The sequence below is a fragment of the Miscanthus floridulus genome, chromosome 17, assembly GCF_019320115.1.
Source record: "Miscanthus floridulus cultivar M001 chromosome 17, ASM1932011v1, whole genome shotgun sequence".
In the NCBI taxonomy this organism is placed as follows: domain Eukaryota; kingdom Viridiplantae; phylum Streptophyta; class Magnoliopsida; order Poales; family Poaceae; genus Miscanthus; species Miscanthus floridulus.
Window position 1 is genome coordinate 28,229,802 of NC_089596.1, and position 16,003 is coordinate 28,245,804.

General features: G+C 41.3%; 2 protein-coding genes across 2 annotated transcripts; both read right to left on the reverse strand.

The window, feature by feature from the left end:
• Nucleotides 1-1,066: 1,066 nt before the first annotated feature.
• On the reverse strand, nt 1,067-2,272 carry LOC136515472 (LRR receptor-like serine/threonine-protein kinase EFR). Its single transcript, XM_066509050.1, has one exon. It carries the CDS (start codon nt 2,270-2,272, stop codon nt 1,067-1,069), a length of 1,206 nt encoding a protein of 401 aa, XP_066365147.1.
• A 781-nt stretch (nt 2,273-3,053) lies between these two features.
• On the reverse strand, nt 3,054-11,981 carry LOC136515473 (LRR receptor-like serine/threonine-protein kinase GSO1). Its single transcript, XM_066509051.1, has 6 exons — nt 11,406-11,981; nt 9,541-10,002; nt 7,923-8,384; nt 6,305-6,766; nt 4,687-5,148; nt 3,054-3,530 (listed from the first exon to the last, which is right to left on the reverse strand). The coding sequence occupies exons 1-6, from the start codon at nt 11,979-11,981 to the stop codon at nt 3,054-3,056; spliced, it is 2,901 nt and encodes a 966-aa protein (XP_066365148.1).
• Nucleotides 11,982-16,003: the final 4,022 nt, after the last annotated feature.

The window sequence follows — 16,003 nt, forward strand, 5'->3', positions numbered from 1 at the left end:
CTAACATCTGAAGTGATGTGCTCCTATACAGTAATGGAGGAAGCTCTCCACTGAGATGATTATTTCTTAAGCTTCATAGTTGAAGCGACCAACTGTTAGCTAGTAGCAATGGTACAGGTCCTGTGAGACTATTATTGTTGAGAACAACAGAGACAAGAGAAGAGCTGCTTCCAAGAGAAATAGGAATGTTGCCCGTCTAATAATTACCAGAAATATGTGAAACAGAAAGGTTGTTGAGGCTCCCCAAACCTTCTGGGAAACTTCCACTGAGGGAATTGCTTGAAAGATCAATGACCTGCAAGCCAAAGCATGATGACAGAGACTCTTGGATCCTGCCACTAATAAAATTGTTGGAGTTAAGGTTATGGTATCACAACCTATTTAATTGGCCAAGTTCAGCTAGGATCTGACTATGCAGCTGATTATTTAGCAAGTGGATCCTTTTGAGGAAAGTGAGGTTACCAATGCAAGGAGGCATTTGGCCACGGAGGCCGAGTGACTCAAGGTCCAGTGCAACAACACGAGATGACTGTTGCTTGCTACATGTAACACCGGACCAACTGCAGAACTACATGGAATCATTCTTCCATGATGGTAGGAGTCCAGTAGGGTCTGGGACTGCGAGGTGGTGCTTAAGGCAGAGCAATGCTTCCATGTCGTCGTTAGGTTCACAACGAAGAGGAGTAGCGCCAAGTGAAGGTGTAGCTAGTGCTAGATGAGAAGCCAAGAATGATCAAGGACAGTGAGGATCTGAGAGTGCCTACAGGGGTCGTATGTGTTGTGTGAGACATTGTTATTTTGTAGTGGATGTTTGCTTCTACCTTCAGTGATTTTCTGTAGTGGTGGATATGCTGCATTTATAGAAGGCAGGTCGGCTATAGCCAGCTTGCTATAAACAATTGTGTGGAATGGCTTAGCCCTTTTAGGCTGCCAACTTCTTTTTAAATGGCTGTTATAATTACAGGATGAGGACTCTAGGTCCATGTATAGGATAGCACAAAATAGACCTATACAAACTTGTAATACAAAGAGACAACCTTATATTACGCATATCCTTCGTTATCCCTCAATCACATCTTGCACAAGTTGAATTGTTCCTAAGCTTTTGAAAATCCAGTTCGATTAAGTTGGACAGGGTTCCAAACAAAGGAATATTACCATGAAATGCATTATCCCCAAGATTAATGATCTGGAGATTGGTGGTGTTGACTAGCAAAATAGGGATTTGGCCAGTGAACTTGTTTCGAGCCATAATCGAATTTACAATTCTTGGAAGGTTATACCCAATATTAGCTAGAATTTCCCCAGTGAGATTATTCATACCCATGCCAAGGTGTGTGAGTGCTGACATATTGTAAATCGAGGCTGGAACTGTCCCTGACAAACCATTGTTAGTCATGTCTAGTACTTGCAGGTTTGCAATTTTACCTATACTCATCGGGATGCTACCATGAAAACTGTTACCACCAAATGTGAGCCAGAGAAGGGAAGTAAAATTCCCCAAAGTGGAAGGTATGGTTCCTGTAAGATCATTCAATTGCAATATAAGATACTGCAAGGGTGAGTCAATATTTGAGAGAACAGGTATGGATCCAACAAAGTTGTTCTCCGCAAGCACTAACATCTGAAGTGATGTGCTCTTAGACAGTGACGGAGGAAGCTCTCCACTGAGATTATTGTTTCTTAAGCCCAATACTTTAAGCGACCAACTGTTAGCTAGTAGCAATGGTATAGGTCCTGTGAGACTATTGTTGTTGAGAATAACAGAGACAAGAGAAGAGCTGCTTCCAAGAGAAATAGGAATGTTGCCCGTCAGATAATTACCAGAAATACGTAAAACAGAAAGGTTGCTGAGGCTTCCCAAACCTTCTGGGATACTTCCACTGAGGGAATTGCTTGAAAGATCAATGACCTGCAAGCCAAAGCATGATGACAGAGACTCTGGGATCCTACCACTAATAAAATTGTTGGAGCTGAGGTTAAGGTATCGCAGCCTATTTAATTGGTCAAGTTTAGCTGGGATCTGACTATGTAGCTGATTATTTGGCAAGTGGATCCTTTTGAGGAAAGTGAGGTTACCAATGTAAGGAGGTATTTGGCCATGGAGGCTGAGTGACTCAAGGTCCAGTGCAACAACACGAGATGACTGTTGCTTGCTGCATGTAACACCGGACCAACTGCAGAACTGCATGGAATCATTCTTCCATGATGGTAGGAGTCCGATAGGGTCTGAGACTGTGAGGTGGTGCTTAAGGCAGAGCAATGCTTCCATGTCGTCGTTAGGTTCACAACGAAGAGGAGTAGCGCCAAGTGAAGGTGTAGCTAGTGCTAGATGAGAAGCTAAGAATGATCAACGACAGTGAGGATCTGAGAGTGCCTACAGGGGCCATATGTGTTGTGTGAGACATTGTTATTTTGCAGTGGACGTTTGCTTTTGCCTTCAGTGATTTTCTATAGTGGTGGATATGTTGCATTTATAGAAGGCAGGTCGGCTGTAGCCAGCTTGCTGTAAACAATTGTGTGGAATGACTGAGCCCTTTTAGGCTGCCAGCTTCTTTATAGATGGCTGGTATAATTACAGGATGAGGACTCTAGGTCTGTGTATAGGATAGCACAAAATAGACCAATACTGACTTGTAATACAAAGAGACAACCTGATATATTACGCATATCCTTTGTTATCCCTCAATCACAGCTTGCACAAGTTGAATTGTTCCTAAGCTTTTGAAAATCCTGTTTGATTAAGTTGGCCAGGGTTCCAAACAAAGGAATATTACCATGAAATGCATTATCCCCGAGATTAATGATCTAGAGATTGGTGGTGTTGACTAGCAAAACAAGGATTTGGCCAGTGAACTTGTTTCGAGCCATAATCAAATTTACAATTCTTGGAAGGTTATACCCAATATTAGCTGGAATTTTCCCAGTGAGATTATTCATACCCATGCCAAGGTGTGTGAGTGCCGACATGTTGTAAATCGTGGCTGGAACTGTCCCTGACAAAGCATTGTTAGTCATATCTAGTACTTGCAGGTTTGCAATTTTACCTATACTCATTGGGATGCTACCATGAAAACTGTTGCACCAAACGTGAGCCAGAGAAGGGAAGTAAAATTCCCCAAAGTAGAAGGTATGGTTCCTGTAAGATCATTCAATTGCAATATAAGATACTGCAAGGGTGAGTCAATATTTGAGAGAACAGGTATGGATCCAACAAAGTTGTTCTCCGCAAGCACTAGCGTCTGAAGTGATGTGCTCTTAAACAGTGATGGAGGAAGCTCTCCACTTAGATGATTGTTTCTTAAGCCCAATACTTTAAGCGACCAACTGTTAGCTAGTAGCAATGGTACAGGTCCTGTGAGATTATTGTTGTTGAGAACAACAGAGACAAGAGAAGAGCTGCTTCCAAGAGAAATAGGAATATTGCCCATCAGATAATTACCAGAAATATGTAAAATAGAAAGGTTGCTGAGGCTCCCCAAACCTTCTGGGATACTTCCACCGAGGGAATTGCTTGAAAGATCAATGACCTGCAAGCCAAAGCATGATGACAGAGACTCTTGGATCCTGCCACTAATAAAATTGTTGGAGCTGAGGTTATGGTATCACAACCTATTTAATTGGCCAAGTTCAGCTAGGATCTGACTATGCAGCTGATTATTTAGCAAGTGGATCCTTTTGAGGAAAGTGAGGTTACCAATGCAAGGAGGCATTTGGCCACAGAGGCCGAGTGACTCAAGGTCCAGTGCAACAACATGAGATGACTGTTGCTTGCTGCATGTAACATCGGACCAACTACAGAACTGCATGGAATCATTCTTCCATGATGGTTGGAGTCTGGTAGGGTCTGAGACTATGAGGTGGTGCTTAAGGCAGAGCAATGCTTCCATGTCATCGTTAGGTTCACAACGAAGAGGTGTAGCGCCTAGTGAGGGTGTAGCAAGTGCTAGATGAGAAGCTAAGAGAATGATCAACGACAGTGAGGATCTGAGAGTGCCTACAGGGGCCGTATGTGTTGTGTGAGACATTGTTATTTTGCGGTGGACGTTTGCTTTTTCCTTCAGTGATTTTCTGTAGTGGTGGATATGCTGCATTTATAGAAGGAAGGTCGGCTATAGCCAGCTTGCTATAAACAATTGTGTGGAACGGCTTAGCCCTTTTAGGCTGCCAGCTTCTTTTTAGATGGCTGTTATAATTACAGGATGAGGACTCTAGGTCCGTGTATAGGATAGCACAAAATAGACCTATACAGACTTGTAATACAAAGAGACAACCTTATATTACGCATATCCTTTGTTATCCCTCAATCACAGCTTGCACAAGTTGAATTGTTCCTAAGCTTTTGAAAATCCTGTTTGATTAAGTTGGTCAGGGTTCCAAACAAAGGAATATTACCATGAAATGCATTATCCCCGAGATTAATGATCTAGAGATTGGTGGTGTTGACTAGCAAAACAAGGATTTGGCCAGTGAACTTGTTTCGAGCCATAATCAAATTTACAATTCTTGGAAGGTTATACCCAATATTAGCTGGAATTTTCCCAGTGAGATTATTCATACCCATGCCAAGGTGTGTGAGTGCCGACATGTTGTAAATCGTGGCTGGAACTGTCCCTGACAAAGCATTGTTAGTCATATCTAGTACTTGCAGGTTTGCAATTTTACCTATACTCATTGGGATGCTACCATGAAAACTGTTCCACCAAACGTGAGCCAGAGAAGGGAAGTAAAATTCCCCAAAGTAGAAGGTATGGTTCCTGTAAGATCATTCAATTGCAATATAAGATACTGCAAGGGTGAGTCAATATTTGAGAGAACAGGTATGGATCCAACAAAGTTGTTCTCCGCAAGCACTAGCGTCTGAAGTGATGTGCTCTTAAACAGTGATGGAGGAAGCTCTCCACTGAGATGATTGTTTCTTAAGCCCAATACTTTAAGCGACCAACTGTTAGCTAGTAGCAATGGTACAGGTCCTGTGAGATTATTGTTGTTGAGAACAACAGAGACAAGAGAAGAGCTGCTTCCAAGAGAAATAGGAATATTGCCCGTCAGATAATTACCAGAAATATGTAAAATAGAAAGGTTGCTGAGGCTCCCCAAACCTTCTGGGATACTTCCACCGAGGGAATTGCTTGAAAGATCAATGACCTGCAAGCCAAAGCATGATGACAGAGACTCTTGGATCCTGCCACTAATAAAATTGTTGGAGCTGAGGTTATGGTGTCACAACCTATTTAATTGGCCAAGTTCAGCTAGGATCTGACTATGCAGCTGATTATTTAGCAAGTGGATCCTTTTGAGGAAAGTGAGGTTACCAATGCAAGGAGGCATTTGGCCACAGAGGCCGAGTGACTCAAGGTCCAGTGCAACAACACGAGATGACTATTGCTTGCTGCATGTAACATCGGACCAACTACAGAACTGCATGGAATCATTCTTCCATGATGGTTGGAGTCTGGTAGGGTCTGAGACTATGAGGTGGTGCTTAAGGCAGAGCAATGCTTCCATGTCATCGTTAGGTTCACAACGAAGAGGTGTAGCGCCTAGTGAGGGTGTAGCTAGTGCTAGATGAGAAGCTAAGAGAATGATCAACGACAGTGAGGATCTGAGAGTGCCTACAGGGGCCGTATGTGTTGTGTGAGACATTGTTATTTTGCGGTGGACGTTTGCTTTTTCCTTCAGTGATTTTCTGTAGTGGTGGATATGCTGCATTTATAGAAGGAAGGTCGGCTATAGCCAGCTTGCTATAAACAATTGTGTGGAACGGCTTAGCCCTTTTAGGCTGCCAGCTTCTTTTTAGATGGCTGTTATAATTACAGGATGAGGACTCTAGGTCCGTGTATAGGATAGCACAAAATAGACCTATACAGACTTGTAATACAAAGAGACAACCTTATATTACGCATATCCTTTGTTATCCCTCAATCACAGCTTGCACAAGTTGAATTGTTCCTAAGCTTTTGAAAATCCTGTTTGATTAAGTTGGTCAGGGTTCCAAACAAAGGAATATTACCATGAAATGCATTATCCCCGAGATTAATGATCTAGAGATTGGTGGTGTTGACTAGCAAAACAAGGATTTGGCCAGTGAACTTGTTTCGAGCCATAATCAAATTTACAATTCTTGGAAGGTTATACCCAATATTAGCTGGAATTTTCCCAGTGAGATTATTCATACCCATGCCAAGGTGTGTGAGTGCCGACATGTTGTAAATCATGGCTGGAACTGTCCCTGACAAAGCATTGTTAGTCATATCTAGTACTTGCAGGTTTGCAATTTTACCTATACTCATTGGGATGCTACCATGAAAACTGTTCCACCAAACGTGAGCCAGAGAAGGGAAGTAAAATTCCCCAAAGTAGAAGGTATGGTTCCTGTAAGATCATTCAATTGCAATATAAGATACTGCAAGGGTGAGTCAATATTTGAGAGAACAGGTATGGATCCAACAAAGTTGTTCTCCGCAAGCACTAGCGTCTGAAGTGATGTGCTCTTAAACAGTGATGGAGGAAGCTCTCCACTGAGATGATTGTTTCTTAAGCCCAATACTTTAAGCGACCAACTGTTAGCTAGTAGCAATGGTACAGGTCCTGTGAGATTATTGTTGTTGAGAACAACAGAGACAAGAGAAGAGCTGCTTCCAAGAGAAATAGGAATATTGCCCGTCAGATAATTACCAGAAATATGTAAAATAGAAAGGTTGCTGAGGCTCCCCAAACCTTCTGGGATACTTCCACCGAGGGAATTGCTTGAAAGATCAATGACCTGCAAGCCAAAGCATGATGACAGAGACTCTTGGATCCTGCCACTAATAAAATTGTTGGAGCTGAGGTTATGGTGTCACAACCTATTTAATTGGCCAAGTTCAGCTAGGATCTGACTATGCAGCTGATTATTTAGCAAGTGGATCCTTTTGAGGAAAGTGAGGTTACCAATGCAAGGAGGCATTTGGCCACAGAGGCCGAGTGACTCAAGGTCCAGTGCAACAACACGAGATGACTATTGCTTGCTGCATGTAACATCGGACCAACTACAGAACTGCATGGAATCATTCTTCCATGATGGTTGGAGTCTGGTAGGGTCTGAGACTATGAGGTGGTGCTTAAGGCAGAGCAATGCTTCCATGTCATCGTTAGGTTCACAACGAAGAGGTGTAGCGCCTAGTGAGGGTGTAGCTAGTGCTAGATGAGAAGCTAAGAGAATGATCAACGACAGTGAGGATCTGAGAGTGCCTACAGGGGCCGTATGTGTTGTGTGAGACATTGTTATTTTGCGGTGGACGTTTGCTTTTTCCTTCAGTGATTTTCTGTAGTGGTGGATATGCTGCATTTATAGAAGGAAGGTCGGCTATAGCCAGCTTGCTATAAACAATTATGTGGAACGGCTTAGCCCTTTTAGGCTGCCAGCTTCTTTTTAGATGGCTGTTATAATTACAGGATGAGGACTCTAGGTCCGTGTATAGGATAGCACAAAACAGACCTATACAGACTTGTAATACAAAGAGACAACCTTATATTACGCATATCCTTTGTTATCCCTCAATCACAGCTTGCACAAGTTGAATTGTTCCTAAGCTTTTGAAAATCCTGTTTGATTAAGTTGGTCAGGGTTCCAAACAAAGGAATATTACCATGAAATGCATTATCCCCGAGATTAATGATCTAGAGATTGGTGGTGTTGACTAGCAAAACAAGGATTTGGCTAGTGAACTTGTTTCGAGCCATAATCAAATTTACAATTCTTGGAAGGTTATACCCAATATTAGCTGGAATTTTCCCAGTGAGATTATTCATACCCATGCCAAGGTGTGTGAGTGCCGACATGTTGTAAATCGTGGCTGGAACTGTCCCTGACAAAGCATTGTTAGTCATATCTAGTACTTGCAGGTTTGCAATTTTACCTATACTCATTGGGATGCTACCATGAAAACTGTTCCACCAAACGTGAGCCAGAGAAGGGAAGTAAAATTCCCCAAAGTAGAAGGTATGGTTCCTGTAAGATCATTCAATTGCAATATAAGATACTGCAAGGGTGAGTCAATATTTGAGAGAACAGGTATGGATCCAACAAAGTTGTTCTCCGCAAGCACTAGCGTCTGAAGTGATGTGCTCTTAAACAGTGATGGAGGAAGCTCTCCACTGAGATGATTGTTTCTTAAGCCCAATACTTTAAGCGACCAACTGTTAGCTAGTAGCAATGGTACAGGTCCTGTGAGATTATTGTTGTTGAGAACAACAGAGACAAGAGAAGAGCTGCTTCCAAGAGAAATAGGAATATTGCCCGTCAGATAATTACCAGAAATATGTAAAATAGAAAGGTTGCTGAGGCTCCCCAAACCTTCTGGGATACTTCCACCGAGGGAATTGCTTGAAAGATCAATGACCTGCAAGCCAAAGCATGATGACAGAGACTCTTGGATCCTGCCACTAATAAAATTGTTGGAGCTGAGGTTATGGTATCACAACCTATTTAATTGGCCAAGTTCAGCTAGGATCTGACTATGCAGCTGATTATTTAGCAAGTGGATCCTTTTGAGGAAAGTGAGGTTACCAATGCAAGGAGGCATTTGGCCACAGAGGCCGAGTGACTCAAGGTCCAGTGCAACAACACGAGATGACTGTTGCTTGCTGCATGTAACATCGGACCAACTACAGAACTGCATGGAATCATTCTTCCATGATGGTTGGAGTCTGGTAGGGTCTGAGACTATGAGGTGGTGCTTAAGGCAGAGCAATGCTTCCATGTCATCGTTAGGTTCACAACGAAGAGGTGTAGCGCCTAGTGAGGGTGTAGCTAGTGCTAGATGAGAAGCTAAGAGAATGATCAACGACAGTGAGGATCTGAGAGTGCCTACAGGGGCCGTATGTGTTGTGTGAGACATTGTTATTTTGCGGTGGACGTTTGCTTTTTCCTTCAGTGATTTTCTGTAGTGGTGGATATGCTGCATTTATAGAAGGAAGGTCGGCTATAGCCAGCTTGCTATAAACAATTGTGTGGAACGGCTTAGCCCTTTTAGGCTGCCAGCTTCTTTTTAGATGGCTGTTATAATTACAGGATGAGGACTCTAGGTCCGTGTATAGGATAGCACAAAATAGACCTATACAGACTTGTAATATAAAGAGACAACCTTATATTACGCATATCCTTTGTTATCCCTCAATCACAGCTTGCACAAGTTGAATTGTTCCTAAGCTTTTGAAAATCCTGTTTGATTAAGTTGGTCAGGGTTCCAAACAAAGGAATATTACCATGAAATGCATTATCCCCGAGATTAATGATCTAGAGATTGGTGGTGTTGACTAGCAAAACAAGGATTTGGCCAGTGAACTTGTTTCGAGCCATAATCAAATTTACAATTATTGGAAGGTTATACCCAATATTAGCTGGAATTTTCCCAGTGAGATTATTCATACCCATGCCAAGGTGTGTGAGTGCCGACATGTTGTAAATCGTGGCTGGAACTGTCCCTGACAAAGCATTGTTAGTCATATCTAGTACTTGCAGGTTTGCAATTTTACCTATACTCATTGGGATGCTACCATGAAAACTGTTCCACCAAACGTGAGCCAGTGAAGGGAAGTAAAATTCCCCAAAGTAGAAGGTATGGTTCCTGTAAGATCATTCAATTGCAATATAAGATACTGCAAGGGTGAGTCAATATTTGAGAGAACAGGTATGGATCCAACAAAGTTGTTCTCCGCAAGCACTAGCGTCTGAAGTGATGTGCTCTTAAACAGTGATGGAGGAAGCTCTCCACTGAGATGATTGTTTCTTAAGCCCAATACTTTAAGCGACCAACTGTTAGCTAGTAGCAATGGTACAGGTCCTGTGAGATTATTGTTGTTGAGAACAACAGAGACAAGAGAAGAGCTGCTTCCAAGAGAAATAGGAATATTGCCCGTCAGATAATTACCAGAAATATGTAAAATAGAAAGGTTGCTGAGGCTCCCCAAACCTTCTGGGATACTTCCACCGAGGGAATTGCTTGAAAGATCAATGACCTGCAAGCCAAAGCATGATGACAGAGACTCTTGGATCCTGCCACTAATAAAATTGTTGGAGCTGAGGTTATGGTATCACAACCTATTTAATTGGCCAAGTTCAGCTAGGATCTGACTATGCAGCTGATTATTTAGCAAGTGGATCCTTTTGAGGAAAGTGAGGTTACCAATGCAAGGAGGCATTTGGCCACAGAGGCCGAGTGACTCAAGGTCCAGTGCAACAACACGAGATGACTGTTGCTTGCTGCATGTAACATCGGACCAACTACAGAACTGCATGGAATCATTCTTCCATGATGGTTGGAGTCTGGTAGGGTCTGAGACTATGAGGTGGTGCTTAAGGCAGAGCAATGCTTCCATGTCATCGTTAGGTTCACAACGAAGAGGTGTAGCGCCTAGTGAGGGTGTAGCTAGTGCTAGATGAGAAGCTAAGAGAATGATCAACGACAGTGAGGATCTGAGAGTGCCTACAGGGGCCGTATGTGTTGTGTGAGACATTGTTATTTTGCGGTGGACGTTTGCTTTTTCCTTCAGTGATTTTCTGTAGTGGTGGATATGCTGCATTTATAGAAGGAAGGTCGGCTATAGCCAGCTTGCTATAAACAATTGTGTGGAACGGCTTAGCCCTTTTAGGCTGCCAGCTTCTTTTTAGATGGCTGTTATAATTACAGGATGAGGACTCTAGGTCCGTGTATAGGATAGCACAAAACAGACCTATACAGACTTGTAATACAAAGAGACAACCTTATATTACGCATATCCTTCGTTATCCCTCAATCACAGCTTGCACAAGTTGAATTGTTCCTAAGCTTTTGAAAATCCAGTTCGATTAAGTTGGACAGGGTTCCAAACAAAGGAATATTAGCATGAAATGCATTATCCCCGAGATTAATGATCTGGAGATTGGTGGTGTTGACTAGCAAAATAGGGATTTGGCCAGTGAACTTGTTTCGAGCCATAATCAAATTTACAATTCTTGGAAGGTTATACCCAATATTAGCTGGAATTTCCCCAGTGAGATTATTCATACCCATGCCAAGGTGTGTGAGTGCCGACATATTGTAAATCAAGGCTGGAACTGTCCCTGACAAACCATTGTTAGTCATGTCTAGTACTTGCAGGTTTGCAATTTTACCTATACTCATCGTGATGCTACCATGAAAACTGTTACCGCCAAACGTGAGCCAGAGAAGGGAAGTAAAATTCCCCAAAGTGGAAGGTATGGTTCCTGTAAGATCATTCAATTGCTATATAAGATACTGCAAGGGTGAGTCAATATTTGAGAGAGCAGGTATGAATCCAACAAAGTTGTTCTCCGCAAGCACTAACATCTGAAGTGATGTGCTCTTAGACAGTGACGGAGGAAGCTCTCCACTAAGATGATTGTTTCTTAAGCCCAATACTTTAAGCGACCAACTGTTAGCTAGTAGCAATGGTATAGGTCCTGTAAGACTATTGTTGTTGAGAATAACAGAGACAAGAGAAGAGCTGCTTCCAAGAGAGATAGGAATGTTGCCCGTCAGATAATTACCAGAAATACGTAAAACAGAAAGGTTGCTGAGGCTTCCCAAACCTTTTGGGATACTTCCACTCAGGGAATTGCTTGAAAGATCAATGACCTGCAAGCCAAAGCATGATGACAGAGACTCTGGGATCCTACCACTAATAAAATTGTTGGAGCTGAGGTTAAGGTATCGCAACCTATTTAATTGGTCAAGTTCAGCTGGGATCTGACTATGTAGCTGATTATTTGGCAAGTGGATCCTTTTGAGGAAAGTGAGGTTACCAATGTAAGGAGGTATTTGGCCATGGAGGCTGAGTGACTCAAGGTCCAGTGCAACAACACGAGATGACTGTTGCTTGCTGCATGTAACACCGGACCAACTGCAGAACTGCATGGAATCATTCTTCCATGATGGTAGGAGTCCGGTAGGGTCTGAGACTGCGAGGTGGTGCTTAAGGCAGAGCAATGCTTCCATGTCGTCGTTAGGTTCACAACGAAGAGGTGTAGCGCCAAGTGAAGGTGTAGCTAGTGCTAGATGAGAAGCTAAGAATGATCAACGACAGTGAGGATCTGAGAGTGCCTACAGGGGCCATATGTGTTGTGTGAGACATTGTTATTTTGCAGTGGACGTTTGCTTTTGCTTTCAGTGATTTTCTATAGTGGTGGATATGTTGCATTTATAGAAGACAGGTCGGCTGTAGCTAGCTTGCTGTAAACAATTGTGTGGAACGACTAAGCCCTTTTAGGCTGCCAGCTTCTTTATAGATGGCTGGTATAATTACAGGATGAGGACTCTAGGTCCGTGTATAGGATAGCACAAAACAGACCAATACTGACTTGTAATACAAAGAGACAACCTGATATATTACGCATATCCTTCGTTATCCCTCAATCACAGCTTGCACAAGTTGAATTGTTCCTAAGCTTTTGAAAATCCTGTTTGATTAAGTTGGTCAGGGTTCCAAACAAAGGAATATTACCATGAAATGCATTATCCCCGAGATTAATGATTTAGAGATTGGTGGTGTTGACTAGCAAAACAGGGATTTGGCTAGTGAACTTGTTTCGAGCCATAATCAAATTTACAATTCTTGGAAGGTTATACCCAATATTAGCTGGAATTTCCCCAATGAGATTATTCATACCCATGCCATGGTGTGTGAGTGCTGACATGTTGTAAATCGAGGCTGGAACTGTCCCTGACAAACCATTGTTAGTCATGTCTAGTACTTGCAGGTTTGCAATTTTACCTATACTCATCGGGATGCTACCATGAAAACTGTTACCACCAAACGTGAGCCAGAGAAGGGAAGTAAAATTCCCCAAAGTAGAAGGTATGGTTCCTGTAAGATCATTCAATTGCAATATAAGATACTGCAAGGGTGAGTCAATATTTGAGAGAACAGGTATGGATCCAACAAAGTTGTTCTCCGCAAGCACTAGCGTCTGAAGTGATGTGCTCTTAAACAGTGACGGAGGAAGCTCTCCACTGAGATGATTGTTTCTTAAGCCCAATAGTTGAAGCGACCAACTGTTAGCTAGTAGCAATGGTACATGTCCTGTGAGACTATTGTTGTTGAGAATAACAGAGACAAGAGAAGAGCTGCTTCCAAGAGAAATTGGAATGTTGCCCGTTAGATAATTACCAGAAATACGTAAAACAGAAAGGTTGCTGAGGCTCCCCAAACCTTCTAGGATACTTCCACTGAGGGAATTGCTTGAAAGATCAATGACCTGCAAGCCAAAGCATGATGACAAAGACTCTGGGATCCTGCCACTAATAAAATTGTTGGAGCTGCTGCCTTCTGCCAACGGCTATTAATAGGCGCCGGTATCAATGTAATTTTAGCTAGCAACAATCATCTCTCATGCTAACCAGGAAAGATGCCAACAAACGGCTGCGATTTCCTCACTCGATTGCTTCTTGTTATCTTGGTCATGTTACTAATGCTTCACGCCAGATGTACATCAGCAAAGAATCCAAAGATTCATAATCAAGTACCGGGTGGTAAGTAGCTCATGTTTCATCATCTATATGAGTGATCAGCGTGTTCAACTGCTCTGTGCTGTGCCTTCTGTATATATGTTCATGGCCTGATACTCATGTTTTCAATCGCAGATCCTCCGGTACAGGGAGGTACTAATTGCTGTCCTATTAGGGGCTGTTGCGTATAATATACACTCTTTTTCTGCCCCCATGCATCATCCTCCAGTGAGCATGGACAGTGTTGTGGACGACCGTCGAGCTACCCTCTAGTCTTTTATTTATTTAATTTCGTAGTACAAGTGTAATTGAGGTATATGTATTTCTGTTAAAGTAATTAAAATACTAGGTGTAGTAAAATTGGCCAGACCCCAAAGGTGGGGGGTGCGGAACGGGCGGTCTTAGGGTCCGACCATCGGACGCTGTTACAGCCCCGATTTTTCCCGCCCGCCCACGCTTTAGCTTCCGCGTCCCGCCTGTTGGTAGTTAATCCTGCCAATTCCGCGCTAATTAATTTCCGCTCGTAGCTTTCCCGCGCGCAGGGCCCGCACGTAGCCCACGCGACACCCACGTCAGCTCTGACGCATGCACACAATGACTTTGAACGAATAAAAAAAGTCATAACTCCTAAACCAAACATCCCAATTAAGTTCCGGTTACACTATCGGGTTTCTTGTAATAAATCATTCAAAACAAGATCCCACATGAATATATTTAGACAAAATTTTAATAACAAACATTTATCTTATGAAGATAGAACATTTTTGTATTGAGCAGAGACGATGTTCTAAGTTTATAGAACAATATTCTATCTTCGTAAGAAAATGTTCTCGATTTAGAAGAACCGTATTGGTATTATAATATACATATAAATAAAGAAATAAATAAATAAATAACATAAATAAATTAATAAAATCTAGAGCAAAGCGTAAGGAAAAAAACACATAATAGAGAAAAATTTAAAAAACATCACATGGATACTTTTCAGACATCCTAAAATACAATATAGAACATCACATGTATACTGAGTGAACATCACTAAATACACCATATAACAACACTTAAAATATTATAGAACATCATATATATATATTACATGAACATCACAGAAAACATCATAGAACATCACCTGTATACTACAAGAATATCAAACATCATAGAACACCACCTATATACTACGAGAACATCACATGTACACTACGCAAACATCACAAAAAATATCATAGGACATCATTGTATACTACGAGAACATCACATCTATACTATATGTGCATCACAAAATACATTTATAGAACATCACATGTAAACATAAAAAAATATCACAGAACATCACATGTATAATACGTGAACATCAAAATAAAACATAGAACATCACAAAAAACATCATAGAACATGACATTATATACCACATTAATATCGCAAAAATATATCATAAAACATCACATCTATACTATATAAACATAGCATCTCATAAAATATAGAAAATCAAAAATTAAACATGAAAAAAAATTATGTAAGATAAAATAGAAAAATAGAAAATAAAGAATCTATAGAGAACATAAAGACAAAAGAGAAAAGGAAAAAAAGAATAAAATATAAAAATAAAATAAAACAAACATAATAATTAATTATAGTAAAAACAAAAAATAAATAAATAATAAAAATATATAAAATGAAAGAATAATGAAAAATCACATGAAACGAAAAATAAAACAAAAATAAAAAATTGAAGAAAGGAAATAGAAAAATAGAAAAAGGAAAGAAAAGGAAAAAGAAATAAAACAAACATAAAAATGAAAAAAATTAAAAGAATAATAAAAAAAGCATAAACAAAAAAATAAATATAAAAAATGAAGCAACAAAAGAAAAAGAAGAATAGAAAAGAAAAGGAACGGAAAGAAAAGAAAAGAAAAGAAAAATAAAATAAAAACAAAACAAAACATACTTACTTACCCTACCTACGCTGGGGAAATCGCGTGCACGTGGGCTGCGGCGGCTCCCGTCCGCGCAAACGCTGGGGAAATCGCGTGCATGTGAGCCGTGGCGGCCTCCGTCCACAACAACCATTGCGCAGGAATCATCGGCGGACGGTTCCCGTCCGAGCATTCGGACGGGAAGAACTCCGGTGCGGAACGGGAGACCAACACATGATCTGCAACACGTGAAAAAGGCCAACATGTGTGTGAGGAAAGGGTCAGCTGGTTTTCTCGGATTCATTTTTCTCTCCCTTTCCATGTGATCCTACTATTACTAGTGTATTATATTGGAGAAAGAGGTAAGCAGCCAATGGTCCGTATTTTTTTCCAATCATAATAAACTTACATATTACTCCCTCAGTCCCAAAAAAACATGATGTTATAGAATTTTTCTGGACAGATTAATGGAGAAAAGAAAGTCCCTAATATCCTTGGTTTGTTACACATGAATACATGATTCCCTCAAAAGAAGGGATGTCGCATGGTTTCGTTTCCTGACTAAGACGTGTTGCATGCAAACATGCAGAGACAGCAGGA